This window comes from Mirounga leonina, unplaced genomic scaffold (genome assembly GCF_011800145.1).
Source record: "Mirounga leonina isolate KUSES-001 unplaced genomic scaffold, KU_Mleo_1.0 Mir_173, whole genome shotgun sequence".
Taxonomy (NCBI): domain Eukaryota; kingdom Metazoa; phylum Chordata; class Mammalia; order Carnivora; family Phocidae; genus Mirounga; species Mirounga leonina.
This window is the reverse complement of record NW_023270447.1, coordinates 89,288,824-89,304,602: the sequence shown is the minus strand read 5'-3', so window position 1 is coordinate 89,304,602 and position 15,779 is coordinate 89,288,824. Positions and strand designations below refer to the sequence as shown.

At 49.1% G+C, this 15,779-nt stretch overlaps 1 protein-coding gene across 1 annotated transcript in view; it reads left to right on the top strand.

The window, feature by feature from the left end:
• LOC118020052 (calmodulin-binding transcription activator 1) overlaps nucleotides 1-15,779 on the top strand; it is a 642,738-nt gene that overhangs the window by 74,965 nt on the left and 551,994 nt on the right. Inside the window, exon 2 of the mRNA XM_035019893.1 lies at nucleotides 10,804-10,871. Coding sequence (XP_034875784.1) covers nucleotides 10,804-10,871 — 68 coding nt within the window. The remainder of the gene's footprint in view (nucleotides 1-10,803; nucleotides 10,872-15,779) is intronic.

The following is a 15,779-nucleotide window of genomic DNA, read 5'->3' as shown; positions in this document are numbered from 1 at the left end:
CTGTGGTAACTCGGACACTTCCCCCAAAACATGCTGCTTCTGCTTTAGGTGTCTTTTCATTACCCTCTGCTTTTTAGCATCTTTTCTAGGATGACACAGCAGTGAGGATATCAGTATCCTCAGGACTGTGGCTGATTCTTATCAGTCAGGGTCCATTCAGGACACAGAAACCATACTGATTATTTGAACAGAGAAAATTTAGTATAAAGAATTGTCAAATAGTAAAGGGTGGTTGACTATCAATAGGGATAAAGAGAATTCTGAGGGTTCTAGAAGTACCAGCCACCACTGGAAGAGCAGCTACTACCTGTAGGTTGAAGAAGAGTAGACCATAAATAATCTAAGGACTAGAAGAGTTCCTTCCACCCCTTGGGCTGAAATTTAGACCTCTTCAGAGCACCTGGCCAACTCAGGAACATGCTGGCTGCCAAAGGGTATGGGCTGCAGTTGGTCTGCCGAGGTGACTTGTTGTTGCTTGAGGGCATTGGGAAGACCAGAGCTGCAGCCTACCAGGGAGGGAGTGTGCTGTGGGGTGGTGCTGGAGCTCATGTGCATGGCCACTGGGTCCCGCTCTGAATAATAGTGATGAAGATAATAATAGTGATTGAGGACGGAAACCAGAAAGGAGACGTCTTCTTACCACTATCATCTTGCAGGGTGACTTCATTGCTCTCTGTTGATGAAGCTTAGGGTTTTGCTAGGATGGCCCAGGAGAAATGTCTACAGGGCCTATCATCAGTGTCACAAAGTAGGACAAATAAGGGTGAAATTGGAGCTAAAAAATAATCATTGACTACTGGCACAATATTGAAATGGAAGGTGGGGCAATCTTAGGTCCAGATTAATCGGCAACTATTGTATTAAGGGCAGTGATTACTCTGGCTAACATATCTCTCTTCTTCTTCTTGTTTTTTTTTTTTTTTTTTAAGATTTATTTATTTATTTGAGAGAGAGAGAGAAGGAGAGCATGAGCAGGAGGGGAGAGGGAGAGCAAGAGAGAATCTCAAGCAGACTCTGCACTGAGTGTGGAGCCTGATGTGGGGCTCAAACACACAACCTTAAGATCATGATCTGAGCTGTAACTAAGAGTCAGATGCTCAACTGACTGAGCCACCCAGGTGCCCCTAACATATCTTCTTCTAAAATCTTTTGCTCAAAATGTATTTTCTTTCTGGATAACCTATATGGTTTATGTCTTATAGTCCACTTTGTTTTCAATGCCAGAAACATCAGAGTGGGAGCCCCAAAGTCATATGCCTGCAGTGTCCAAGTAGGTGTGAGTGAAGCAAGCCAGCCAGGTGGGGAAGGTGGCCATCTGAGAGCTCATGCCCATCCAAAGGGGCAGCTGCTTCTCAGCTCCATCCAGTGGATGCTCTGCAGGACTTGGGTCCAAAGTTGCCAGATCTTAGTTTTCAAGAAAAGCTGGAAATGCCCATCTCCCAATCCTGGAATGTTGGCAAATACACCAAAGGGGAGCAAACATGGTGTGTACCAAACCAGCACATCTCTGGGCACATTCAGCACCCTGAGCTTCCTTTGCTTTGGAGATGCCCTCACTGCCTTGTTTGCTCCAGCCAATTGGCTTTCAAGCCTATTTACTTCACTTTTGAAAAAATTCAACTCTGTTCCACTTTCCCACTCACACACTGTAGTTCAGGATCCCACCCTGTCCTTCCTGGGCTGTGGTCCCTCTCCCCCATCACACCATCAGAGTGCTATTTCTAAAGCACAGCTTTTCTTGTATCTCCCCTCCACATGAGAGCTCTCAATGACTCCCCTGGCTCTTGCGGATAAAACTCCATTCACTGGTCAGTTTAATTCCTCTCCAGTCTGGTGCCTCCCTACGCTCCCAGCTTTGGGTTCTGTCATTCCCTGTTCCCTGCAGACTCTGCCTACTTCCCACTGCTCAAAGTTCCCCAAACACGTTTGCTGCTCTCACCTTCCTGCTTTTGCACTTGCAGTTTCCTTTCCCTCATGCCTTTACCATTTGTCAGCCTGGCAACCTCCTACTCATTCTTCAAGACCCAGTTTAAATGTTAGCTCCTTGGTGAGACTTTCACTTCTCTGCTTAGCACGGACACATGATCTGGGCTGCTAGTTTGGCATCATCATCTGTTGTGTAGTTGACACAAGAGCCCTGGATCCTGCAGCCCCGTCTGTCTTCCCAGCTGTATTTCCCAGGACCGTTACTCACATGTCTGCATCATTAGGGCCTTGCAAAGTGCCTGGTGTATAGTAGGTGCTCAATAATTCATCGGATGATTGAACCAATGAGTGGATAATGAAATGAATGGAAGACTGGGTGGATTGCTTCTTCACCGAATCTCTCTCTCAACGTTTTTATGATGGTTCATTGTTTCTGCTCGGATTGGCACTTTGATGGTCATGACAATGCTTTACCACATCTGAAAAAGATAGCCAACTGGGCCAGGCTTTATTGCAGAAGTTTGGGCTGTTAGGAATTTATCCTGAATTGCTACTTACCATTTTGTAGGAAGTCCTCCAGATACCCTTGGATCCCTGAGATCTTAATCACCACCATTCTCATAAATTGTCAGCATAGAGCTATGCTACCACTCATATAAATAAAAAAATAGAAACCATTATTCTCGATTCTAGTTGTTGACAACAAGAGCTGGTCATTTTGAAAGCATGATTTGGGGTGCTGTTTTTAATCTGTGGGTGGGGACCCAGAACATCCTGTAGAGGGTGTTGGCTTGGCCAGCTGGGTGCTTGGGAAGTACATCAGTGGATGGGGACAGGAATATACAGAGAAGGGACATTGCACTATTGGCCCCAGGGGGGATGTTTATCATGGAGGAGGAGACACTAGCTTTATGCATGGGGTGCCCTGCAGGTGAGAGATGCCCCTGGGAGAGGGTTATGGAATGGTTATTTATTTAAATTAAGGCCAGTTATTTTTTGTAAAGTGCAGTGAGCGGTGGGTTCTGGGAAAATGTGCCTCCACTATAAACATGTTGGTTAAAAGTCATTAATATGACATTCACACATCCCTAATAAAGTACATAACACAGAGATCTGGCACCATTGAAATACCCAGAGGACATTAAGTATGAGTCTTAAAACCAAGAGTATTGGAAGCAAGATATTTTTACTTCTCGTTTGGGAGTAATATAATTGCATTTTGTGGCTCCAGCAGATGCTGGGGCCAGCTGCTAGGAGAGTCCTGGCTTCCCCTCCCCCCGCCCCCCCACTTTGGTCCTTTACAGATAAAACCCTTGTGCACAACTCTCATAAAAAACAAACTTTAAAAATTATCCCTTGGTTGAAGATTCATTTTTTTGGTGTGCAAAATATCTGAGATTGTATAGACCCCAGATATTTTTATTACTTGGACTCAGGAGTATAAAAACAAAACATACCTCTATATAGTTTTTTGTTTTTGTCTATTTAATTTGTCCCAATAAGCAATAAAGACCCCTCGAGACGGACCCTACTCTCTCCCTGCCATTGGACCCATGCCTTGAAGCCAGATCGGAGATGGACTGTTCTAGGGAAACCTGGGAGGGACTCCTGCCCTTTTTTTGAGGGCTGCTCCAGGTGAAATTGTTGAAGGTGAAGCCAGTTTCTTGGGGCTGGATGATTTGATGGGGTGTCTGCAGTGGGAGGCTCCTTCTGGGGAGGGAATGGAAGTGACAGCGAGCTCAGGCGGAGGGATGGGGGTGAATTCAGCCCCTCCGAGAATCCCGCATCCTCTCCCAAACAGATGCAGCTTCCCCACACACCAGAGGCAGGACGCGGCTCCTCACCTCGGAGGTGGACCAGTGTGGCAGGAGCCCCGCTTCAGGGGAAGTATTTGCTGTGTTTGCTGTGGCCACATCTGCATTCCCCCCTGCCCCCGGGCTCCCCGTCAGTCCTCTGGATGCAGAGGGCTTGGCTTTAGAAGGCATCTTGTTTTTTGCAGATTCCTCTGATGTCTGTGTCTAGGGCTGCCCGTCCGGTGTGGCAGGTGGACGTGGCTGTTGAGCACTTGCAATATGGTTGTTCCAAACTGAGCTGGGCTGTGGTCTAAAATATACACTGAGGTTTGAGAACTTAGTACGAAAAAGAATGCAAAATAGCTCGTGGCTGCTTTCTGTAAATTAACAAATGATAATCATTTGAATCTACTGGGTTAAAATATAAAATATATGGACAAAATGTATGATTAAAATCAATCTTTCCTGTTTGTTTTTACTTTTTTGAAAGCATAGCTTCTAGAAATTTGAAAATCACACCTGTGGCTCGCTCGCATCTGTGGCTGACGTTCTGTTCCTGCCCGACAGGGCTGCTCTGGGGGCTGGCTGGCTGCCGCCTTTCGGATGTGCGGTGCTGAGCAGACCGTGACACCTCTGCACACAGGACAGGAGCCTTAATGGCAACCACGCCCTTGTCTGTTCACCTCCATGACCCCCAACCTGCAGCAGGACTCGGCTCAGACATGGGCTCTTTCTGTTGGTGTCCTTTAAAGATTTTATTTATTTGACAGAGAGACACAGCGAGAGAGGGAACACAAGCAGGGGGAGTGGGAGAGGGAGAAGCAGGCTTCCCACGGAGCAGGGAGTCTGATGTGGGGCTCGATCCCAGGACCCCGGGATCATGACCTGAGACGAAGGCAGACGCTTAACGACTGAGCCACCCAGGCGCCCCTGTTGGTGTCCTTTAGAAGAGAACTGGGCATTCTTTCATTCCTCCTTGCTAGGTCCCCTGTCATCTCCAGATGCAGAATTGTTGGGGGCTCTACAGTGTCGAGACTCAGAGACTCAGACCCTCCCCAGATGCTGCAAAACTAGGCGGGGAGAACCAGCAGGCACAGAAATGCTAGCAGCAGAGGGTACTGTGTGCTGGGAGGCCAGGAGTGGTGCAACCATTACTGAGAAGGTTGTGGAAGCTGGAGTTCCCTGGAGTGAGGCAGCAGGGAAGACTCCCTGGAGGAGGTGGGCTATGAACAGGGCCAGGCAGGTGACACAGGCAGAATCAGCGCATAGGGGCTGAGGTGGGAAGGGGCAGAAAGAGCCACTCTCAGGGCAGCCACTGTGGATGACCACAGCTTGCTTGCCACCAAAAGGGGCTTTGTAGTCCTCCATCAGACCCCATCAGCTGGGGGGGCCGGCAGGCAGGCCCAGCCTTACCTGGCAATTAGGTGGTGATGCCTTTGGATGGTGGAGATTCATGACGACACAGGGTGTAACAAGGCAGGTGCCAAGCGTGGAGCCGTGCTGCCCCTTGGTCCCGCCCCCCTCTGCCCTCCTGGATGGGGCTGGGTCAGTGCTTTGGGGAGGGGCCCACCCAACTCCCTGGTCTGCAGGGACCGAACCTGGTGCCAAGCAGATACAGGGGCCTGTGGGACTCTACTATGTTTCGTTCCCAGAGCCCTGCCACACACAGACATGATACCTTGGCGGCAGTTTTTCTATTTGAACGTCCAAAGGACAAAGTGAACATTTAAAATCTGCAAGCTGGACAGTCTTTGCTTTGGAGCCTGCAGCGAATTCCTTCATCTTGACAGTCGGGTCATTCTTCTCAGCATTGCTGCAGTATTTAGGGTCCAAGAAGAAAGAGATACCAAGAGAGCCAGGGAGCTGGAGGAGGCCTGTGGGCATGGGGTATAGCTCTTTGGGTTCAAGTCCAACTTTATAGGCAGGGGGGCTGGCATTTTCTGCACCCCAGTGTCACACCTAGCTGGATGTCTACCCTCTCTTCTTCTTTTTTATTACTAGTGGCACTTAGTACATTCACAATTCGGGGTAACTTTTACCATGATTTAGTTCCAGTTTTATCCCCCTAAAAGGAAACCACATACCCATTAGCAGTCACTCCCCATCGCCCCCCCCCTCCCCCCCCCCCAGCCCCTGGAAGCCCCCAATCTACCTTCCATCTCTATGGATTTCCCTGTTCTAGACATTTCCTATCAATAGAATCCTACAATATGTGGCCTTGTTTTCTGGCTTCTTTCACTCGGCATGTTTTCAAGGTTCATCCATGTATCAGAACTTTATTCCTTTTTATGGCTGAACCCCCTTCTGCTGTGTGGATATAGTACATTTCCTATATCCGTCTATATTGTGATGGACATTGGGGTGCTTCCACCTTTTGGCGATTGTGAATAATGCTGCTGCGAACATTCGCATACATGATTTTGTTTGAGTTGCCGTTTTCACTTCTCTTCTTGTTTGAGCATCCCATGAATTTCCTGGGCCAGACTTGAGTTTGAGAGCCAACAAGATCATGCATGCACTGTGAGTCAGGAGCCCTGCTTCCCAGCGTGGGTCAGCCAAAAATGCTGACCTTGGGTAAGTCCCTTCTCTTCTCTGTGCCTTAGTTTCCTGCTCTGTAAAAATGAAATAGACCAGATCTCTTTCCATTTGCCTTCCTCAGAGCCCTGGGTTGGTGGAGCTTTGGGGAAAGAGGGAAAGGCCAGACGGTTGGGCTGAAGATCTTTTTTTTTCTTTCTTTTTTTTAAACCTCTTTCCCTTCTTCAGCTTGACTAACTCTCTTTTTGTTTGTTGTTTTTCTCCGCATTGTAAGATATTTTAAGTAAATGGTTTCTGAATATAAGGGATTTTCTCTGTTCCTGAAGTATAGATGGTCCCATGAATCATACAAGGGCTTCTGGGTGAAAATGAACTTGATCCTGCTAGAAGGAGAGAATCCCAGTGATGGATGCTCAGCCTGGCTTCCCTTGGTCCCCTGAAAGGTGGTGGGGCAGTGAAGTGCCTCCGGGTCAGTGGGGAGACCTGTGCTGGAGAAAACATGACTCTCCACATGCTGGTTTCCTTTTCTCCTTCTGATCACATCATAAATTCAGAACAGTAGTGGAGAGTGTAGACTCTGGAACCATTCCACATTGATTTGGGTTCTAGTTGCACAGAGACTAGCCATGTGACCTTGGGCAAGCTACCTAACTGCGCTGTGTCTCAGTTTTCCCACCCATAAAATGGGCATGGTTCCTGCTTCATAGTTTGCTGTAAAGATTAAGTGAGATTATCCCTCATAAAGTCCTAGATCAGTACTTGGCCTTAGACATCACTCTGCTAATGTTAGCCATTGTGATGATAAATGATGACTCAGATGATGAGGTCTCTGTTCCCCTAAAAGCCATCCCCTTTCCTGGCCCAGCTGACTCTCCTTACGCTGAATTTTGATGGTCCTTACTTTGCTCTGCACTATTTAGCATCTATTATTCTGTTTGGTTCTTTGGCATGTGCATATCCATTTTCCCAATATATTCCTTAGCTTTGGGAAGTGGGTGGTCTGGCCCATGGTCTGCCCATCTGATGATGAGGTGGACCAAGACCTGCATCAGGGAAATGGGCTGTGTGGACTGGGTAGCATGGGCCTGGGAGTGGACAAGTGACTCAGACATGCCTAGTCCATCTGGAAGCCAGGCAAGCAACTTGAGCACCACAGAGGCAAGTGCCTGGGTCTGGACATTCAGTTTCCTTTGCTCAGTAAGCCTGCTCTTAAGTGGGGATGAGTGCTTCACCAAGGGGCATTGTGTGGGAGGTATTGTTACCTTGAGGGGAAGGAAGCAGTGGCCAGTGCTCAACGGTTAGGCTCATAAATCAGTGTGACTTCCTGTGGCTTTGCTTGCTCATACAACAGCTCAGTAGACCTGGGATGACCCACTGGGTGTGTCTACAGACTTGACTGGGCAGGTGACCCTGTAATGGCGCTTATGCTGCTCTATCATGTTGTCTCTCTCACCTACTTGACCACACCTACTTTTTTTTTTTTTTTTAAAGATTTTATTTATTTATTTGAGAGAGAGAATGAGATAGAGCGAGAGCATGAGAGGGGGGAGGGTCAGAGGGAGAAGCAGACTCCCTGCTGAGCAGGGAGCTCGATGCGGGACTCGATCCTGGGACTCCAGGATCATGACCTGAGCTGAAGGCAGTCGCTTAACCAACTGAGCCACCCAGGCGCCCTTGACCACACCTACTTTAAGAGCAGGCTTCAAAGTGGTCTCGTTTACGAACTGGCACACGGTAGGTGCTCAATAAATATTTGTAGAGTAAATATTGAAGGCAGTAAGTGGTCCAGGGGGTTTGTTTCTTTGAAGGACAGTAACAGTAGGGGGCCCTGCTGGGTTGGGGTGAGTAGTGGCTGAGGGATGTTCATGAAGGTCTTCTTTGGGTGTCTGGGTCTTCGGAACACTGTGATAAGTCTGGAGGTGGCTGGGATGTACTGTGCCCCCATCCTTCTGGGCCAGCAGGGGTCACTTAGCTCTCGGCATGATCCTGAGTAAGGATGTGGATCCGAGGGGTTCCGGTAGGCACAGACTATTTTTCTGGATGGCAGGTTTTCTGAAATTCAGGTAGATGGGTTGACACACATAAGTGGCTCAATTTATCCACTCCCCGACTCCAGCCACAGCCTGCTCTCCATGTTTTGTGAAGCCAAATGGGCATCAATAGATACATGGAAGGATCAACTCCAACTAACTCCGAACAGTCCCTGTGATGTTATCATTCGCTGTGGGCATGGGGGACAGGATGGAGAGGGATGGAACGTGGGGATGGACGGAGGTAAGTCCAGCAGCACTGGCAGCTTCTGAGCTGCACCATTTTGGTACCTGCTACCTCATCAGGAGCCTCCAGATGGCAGCTCCCATCATGTGGACCTCATAATGAGCATAGCGCTAGCTGTGGCCAGGTTGGGGGGGCATTGCTGTGTGCCGGTCGGAGTATTAAGACTTGTTGCTCCTTTTAAGAGCCCCATGAGGTGGTCCTATCTCAGTTTCATAGAAAACGGAGGTTTCTACAGGGTGAGCAATGTGCTCAAGATCAGACAGCTAACGAGTGGCAGAGCCAGCACCCCAAGCCAGGTCTGTTTGCTTCTGAAGCTTGTGCTCTTAACCGTGATGCTACATCACCTGGCTACAGTGGTGTGGAGTTCAGTAAAGTACTGGTAAGGGTTTCCTTTAGGAACTGCTGCATTCACGGCTTTTAGGCTATGACTTCACCTAATAATAAACCTATACAAACACACAACAGCCTCAGAACACATGCACACGGACACACGGACTTACTCCTACCTGTGCATTTATTTCTCTCACGCCCACTCTTCCTCCGCCCTCCCTTCTACCCAACCCTCCATCCATCTGCCTAACAGATGCCTGTCAGGACACTGTTAGGTCCTGGGGATACATCAGTGATGACATATTCCTCGCCCTTGAGGAGCTTATGATCCAGTGGGGGATGCTATCCAAGTAAACAAGCAATTAGAATGCCGCAAAGTGATAAATCATAGGGAATGGATGGTGTGGTGCCATAGGAGCACACAGGATGGGCAGCCGACCCCGCCATGGATAGTTAGGAGGGCCAGCCGAAGCAGGGGGTGTCTGGCTACGGTGAGGCCTCAGGGAAGGCGTTTTCTAAGGAGAAGAAATAGAGTATGGAACAGAAAAGGCTCAGGGATGAGAGAGAACAGGGTGCTGGTCGATCCTCTTCTTTAGCTGCACTCAGTGACAGGAACCTGTGTAATTTGGGCCCCAGGTTTCTGCTTGCCAGGTTCTTGGTGGAAGATGCGGGCTTCCAGAAGGAGGCAGTGTGGGCTCTGGGTTACCGGTCACTGGCCGCCTGGTGGTGGTGGCTGATGTCCATGATGATAAGAGACCCTGATCTCCACCTGAGCCTGTGGCCTTCAGACTGCATGGTGTGGGTGGCGTTTTCTACTTTAACCTGCTCTGCTAACCTGGTTTTGGTGAGAGTCTCCTCTTTTTCTTTAAGGGCGGGTTTAGCGCCTCTGGTCACAGGTGTCAGCTCCATTATGTCCAGGCCCAGAGGAGGCTCAGCGCAGAGGAAGGCTTTGAGCCTCTGGGCGGATAGGTTGCTGTTCACCACGAGCCCTCTGGGAACCTCAGCTGCAGAGAAAGTTGAGACGGGGGCCCCCTCTCTGCATGTTTTGATAGTCAAGGGCAGCAGCTCCGTCTTGTATCATCACCAAGATCAAGGGAAATGTGTACTAGTCCATCCTTAATTTAACTCCCAATCCCTGCCAATTTCATGTTAGCAGATCCGTTTGGAGCTGGGAGTAATGGGCCATATCATGCCCCAGAGCTGGAGCAATGACTTATGTTGATGTCACCCACTGGCTTTTTATGGAAATTATTAATAAATCAGTAATTCTATCTGCAGTGATGTTGTTGTGTTTATAAATATTTAATTTACCTTCAGGTGCCCACATTTTCTCCATCTTTGCCTTAAACTCTGCTGACATTGCTCTTCTTTCTGGAGCGCTGCTCAATAGATTAAGTTATCAGTAGAAGGAAAGGTTAACCTCTCTCTCTCTCTTGCTCTGGAATATGGCTTTATCTTTACTTTTTAATCTTTGTGCGACTTGGCTCAGGGGGGTGGGAATCAGGCTGAGGGAATGTGACATCTCTTGTGACAATGATGTAAGATGAGTCCGGCTTCAGGAGAAGACGGACGGAACTTCCCAATGATGACCTTGCATGAGTGCAGACCTGTTGTTGGCATGTATTCGTCCCTCCTTCAAATTAATGACATTTAGTATCTGAAATGGTGTCTGATGTTTTCCTCCCACAGAGAAATAGCTTTGTCCTTGCCACCGACTCATCTTTTGAAATCCAGTGCTTTGATTATTATTGTATGGCAACCTGAATGGAAAGGGCTTAACAAAATCAAATAGAAGCACCCTCCAAGTCAAGCATTTTCCAGCAGAGATGGGGGTCCAGACTTGCCAGGGAGGCAGCAGCGGGGAAGCAACAAGGACTTTCTTACCTCTCAGGAGCCGACATGAGCTAATTGTTGTTACTATTTTTTTATTCTTCTGTTTCAGGAAATTGCAGCTTATTTAATAACATTTGAGAAACACGAAGAATGGCTAACCACATCCCCTAAGACAAGGTAATGTCCCAAATCTTGCAGCTTTTCAACTATGTATGGTAAATGGATTGATTTTCATTGATTACCTGGTTTGGCCAATCAATTCATGGGCAAGTTGAACATACCATGTTGTGTTTGATAGCATGTGACACTGGGGTCTCATTAGTTGACCTAAGACCGTGGCCGTGACCACAATCAGCTTAAAAACAGTGTAGCTGCCGTCACATGAATTGGGACTTTTAACGGGATGGCTTAAGGCTGGGTCCCCCAGCTGGCTGCTTTGAAAGCCTTGGCAGGTGGGAACATCAGGGGAGGTTTATTTTGGGAAAGTGCCCACCAGCCACCAGTGTTCTCTAGAAACTCACTCTTTAAACAGGAAACTACCTTAACTGTCCACGTTCACCTCAAGGTGCTTTACGAACTGAAAGTTGAGTCATTCTTGGTGGTGCTGAGAAGATCTCCCAAATCAGAAGCAGGGGCTAGGATTGCAGTTTATTATTGTGCAGTGAATGAGCTTGAACCTCCCACCTGCCTCAGACCCGGCCCTTCCCTCACCACCCGGGGCCGGGGAATCGGTGAAGACGTGGCCGCCTGGTGTTCTACCACACAGATACTGCTGTGTGAACGACGGTGAAGTTGGGGCTTGGGGTGTATTGAAAAGGCAGCCCCCTCTTTCCTCCCCTGCCCTCCGGTTTCATTTTTGGTATGTTGCAATTTAGAGCTTCGGAGATCCGTGGCCAGCAGTTGCCACCACCTTTCCATTAGCGGTGCCAGGGCATACCCTCGTCGGTGTGATGCGCGTCGGCTGGAGTGTGGCTCTCCCGGCGACCGGGCAGTGGGTGTGACTTCAGAGGCAGGAGGTCGGTCTGTCTCCCTTGGGGCGGAAGCACCAAATTCTCCAGGGGAAGGCGCGGGGGTGTGTCCTCTGCCCCCTTGGCCCGTTCCTTGACCTCTACTCTTTCTGAGCCATGGAGGAAAGAGGGTCTTACCCTCTAGAATGTTTACTCGTTCTGGATGGTACTTTGGACTATTACTTTATTAGCCTTCAGTTTTTACTGGTTAGCATCATTTCGACGAGGATAAAAATGTCCATTTTGGAGGAGGTCGGAGGATATTGAGGAGAAAGTTTAGTTCTGAGATTCACATCTCCACAGGTCAGGCTAGAGGTTGGCACTGATTTTTTTTTTACCTTTCGGCTTGAATCCCTCTGCAGAATGTTCTCAGCTCCTCAGCCTTCTGGGGCCGTGATTTCCTTTGCTATAAAATCAAGTGGTTTGCATTAGTCAGCTTCTGCTGCGATCATGCTTTCTAAGAAATAATCTCCAAACTTAGTGACTTGGAACAGCAGACGCTTTTCCCCCCTGCTCACGGGTCAGTGGGTTCACTGTGGCTTTGGTTGGGTTTAGGACTGCTCCATGTGTCCTTTTGTTCTAGGACCCAGGCTGAGGAAGCACCCACGGTGTGGGACATATAGTCATGGAGCATGGCAGGAGCTTCAAAGCCTAAAGCAATCCGTGTAGGCATAATGAGGATCCCTGCTGGATGTGGCATCCTATGTCGCACCTGCTCACAAATCCATTAGCCAAAGCCATTCCTGTGGCCAAGCCCAGTAAGAACGGGGCCAGGAACGACATTCTTTCGTGGAGCGTGGGCAGGGGCGGAGTGATGAGTGAATGGTGGCTCAGTCTACTATTTGGTGAGCACAGCCGTGTCTCCAGCTGTGGAAAGCCTGGCACACTCAGCTCTCCTTTCTTCTGGGGGCATCTTATTCCAGGGCAGACATTCCCAAACTTGAGCAGGCACCAGGATCCACTGGAGGGCTTGCTAAAATACACACGCCGGGGCCCCAGCCCCAGAGTCTCCGATTCAGTGGTCCTGGGGTGGGGCCTGGTCACCTGTTATTTCTAACAGGTTCCTAGGTGATGGCATGCAGCCAGTCTGGGGCCTCACTTTGAGAACCGCTGCCCTGGTTTCTGTGGGGGGTGGGGGGAGGAAGTCTGTCTGATTTCTGTGTCTGCACTATTTCCCGACTCCGAACAGTGCCCTCACCTCGAGCAGCCTGCAACTTCTCTGTGCGCCCTTCACTCCTCAGCGAAACACTCCTTGAATCTAAGTGGAAGGAAAGAGCTTCTCTTTAGCTGGAGAGCGAGATTCTCTGGAATGCGTCCTGGGCCAGACATCTGATTTCAGATACGCAGACACGTGCTATGTTTCAGAACATCCTCTGACTGCAGATCAGAACATTTCAAGCGGGGATTTTGCCTTGTGTTTCAGCCTTCAGAGTTTGGGTTTCAGTTGAGAAGTGAATGTCACTCACGGTCATGCCTGACTCACTTGACTTTTTTGGAGTATAAATAGAGCCAGGAGACTTCCCATCCCGAGGCACAAAGGGGCATGTGCACAGCTGAGAGGAAATGCGGGAATCAGATATCAGCAAATCCAGGTTAGAGGCCTGGCCCTGCCCCTCAATCACTTTCGGACTTCTAGAAAGTCATTTTTGCCCCTCATTAAAAGCCCCTCTGTTTTTCTTCATGTATGAAATGGCATCGATGCTCCTGTCCTCACTGGGCCATAACGAGGGTCGAGTGAGACCGTATTTGTGATCTGGCTTTCTCTGCATGCTGTGAGGCTCGGTGTGGATGTGCACGGACGTCCCCGCTCCTCTTGTCTGCGAGGGCCAGTCCCCGGGGCCCGCTGGAGGCTGCAACTTCAGGAGACATCTGCCAAAATCTCTCCAGGCTTTGGAAAGATGAATTTCTTTCCTCAAGGCAGAGGGTGAAGACAGAACGTTTCCTATTAGTATTATAATATTCACTCTGTGTTACACTCCAAAGCTTCTTGTCCCAGGAGGAGGAAAAGTTGCTGTGGTTGTTCAAGGACCTTCCTAAATTAGTTGTTGAGTTGAGTTTGGGGTCCCCCCCATCTCTAGTATTGAAATTAATTGGTGCACTTAACTGCTGAGTTCATACAAACTGGCCTCCTGGTACCAAGGAATTAATGACGCCAATGCTCCGCTGAAGGAGAAGGCAAGGAAGCTTCTATGTACCACTGCAACAGCCACTGCTAATTTCATTTTAGAAAATTAATAAAAATGAATTGCACCACTGACATTTATAGAGTTTCCTAATAAAATGATACATTGTTTGTGTGGAGGAATCCCTATTAAATTAATTGTTGTCATCAGTTCCCATATAGATGTTGGCCTAGGAGCTGCCCAGGGACCCGCTCCTTGTCTCAGTGGCTTGCTGATGGCTGGGGGTTATAAATATAGCCCTTGCTCAGATACTGCCCTAATTACAGGCAGGGTCCCGGGAGCCCCGCTCACCTGTTTCATAATGAGGTGTGGTACAAGGAGGCTCCCAGGGTTGGGGGCCTCCGGGGCGGCGGCGGCGGCACCGTGACAGGGTTGAGTGTTGAATGTTTAAACAGCCCATATTGTATTATCAGCAACTGGGACCTTCTGGAAATGGCAGCTTGAAAAATCACCCTTCAGGACGTCTTTATTTGGCACTTGCTGTGTGCTCAGCACTATAATAATACCATTTGGAGGCCCTAGGGAACGCCGCACTCCCCACCCCACCAGGTGAACTCGGAGTCTTGGAATTAAGAGCCTCCTCCCTCGGTCTAGAATGTTCTTCCAGCTCCTCCTTCTGGCCTTGATTCTGTGTCACTTCCTCTGCGAGGTCTTCCCTGAACACACTATTTAAAACCACACCCCTCCCATTCAGCCAGACCTCCTTTCTTTTTTTTCTCATTTTGTTTCTCTGGAGCACTTGCTGCCATCTGACGCACGATGTAGTTCATCTGTTTATTTGTGTAATTCATTTATTCTTGATCTGACCTCCTCTCCCCCAAAGTGACAATACCACGAGGTGCTTGTGTGCTCGTGGGCGTATCCCTAGTGCCTGGAACAGTGCCGGACACGCTGCGCTCGGTACACGTTTGTGGCATGAACGAGAGAGAGGCAGATGTGTCTGAGTGTGTGAAGGAAGAGATCCGGGCTTGCTCTGTTCCATTTCTGTCTTGTGTATCCCCAGGATCGGCTAACTGACCTGGCGCTGTGCTCTTAAATCCTTTCAGCTGTTCTGCCGGGCAGCGAGATGCAGAGAGGGTACGCAACCTGTCCAAGATTGCATAGCAGATGTTGGAACTGGAACTTGAGCCCGGGGTTATTTTACTGCAAAGCTCGTCATCTTAGCTTCTATGCTGTCCCGCTGTGTGGGTGTGGGGTTCGAAGGTGGCCCAACACATAATTTCACTATTCCCGCCCCCCACCTCCCATCTCCAAGATTTCTGAGCCACCCAGGAGAGCCAGGCGCTAGGCAGCGCCTCCCTGTGTTGGTGAGCACCGCTCAGGTGATTCAGTCAGGTGCGTTCCCGGATTGCCCTCCTGCACCGGGCTTAGCCTCCCAGTGGCAGGCAGTGTGGGAAAACTGCACGCTCCTCCAACAGTGCAGAATGCAGAGTGGAGCAGGGCACAGGGGGCGGGCTGCAAAGTTCAGCAATCCCAATAATGCGTTGCTCCTCCCCTGGGAAACATGCAACCTTCCCTGGAAGCCGGGGACACGCAAAGCTCAAGATGGAATTAGGAGCACTTCCCAGGAATCCTGTGTACACCAGTTAGAAGGAGGCTGGAAGATGCTATTAATAATCTAATTAATTAATTAGATTTATATAGATAGCACCTAACACCGAAGCACTAAAGGTCTAGTAATAGAATTTTCCTATAATGAGCACTAAATGCTTCTTGGTTAATAAGCAGTAAAACAGCCAAGTCTAGGGAGGGAGTCTGGAAGGAAAGGAGAAGAAAAGTGAGACCTAAGTTTTAAGAAGAGCCACGTGACTCCCAGAGACACCCCACTGTCCCTCTCTCGTCTCTCTGGACACCCCCCCCCGTCCATTGCTTCTTGTGCTCCCGGTGGTGGCCAG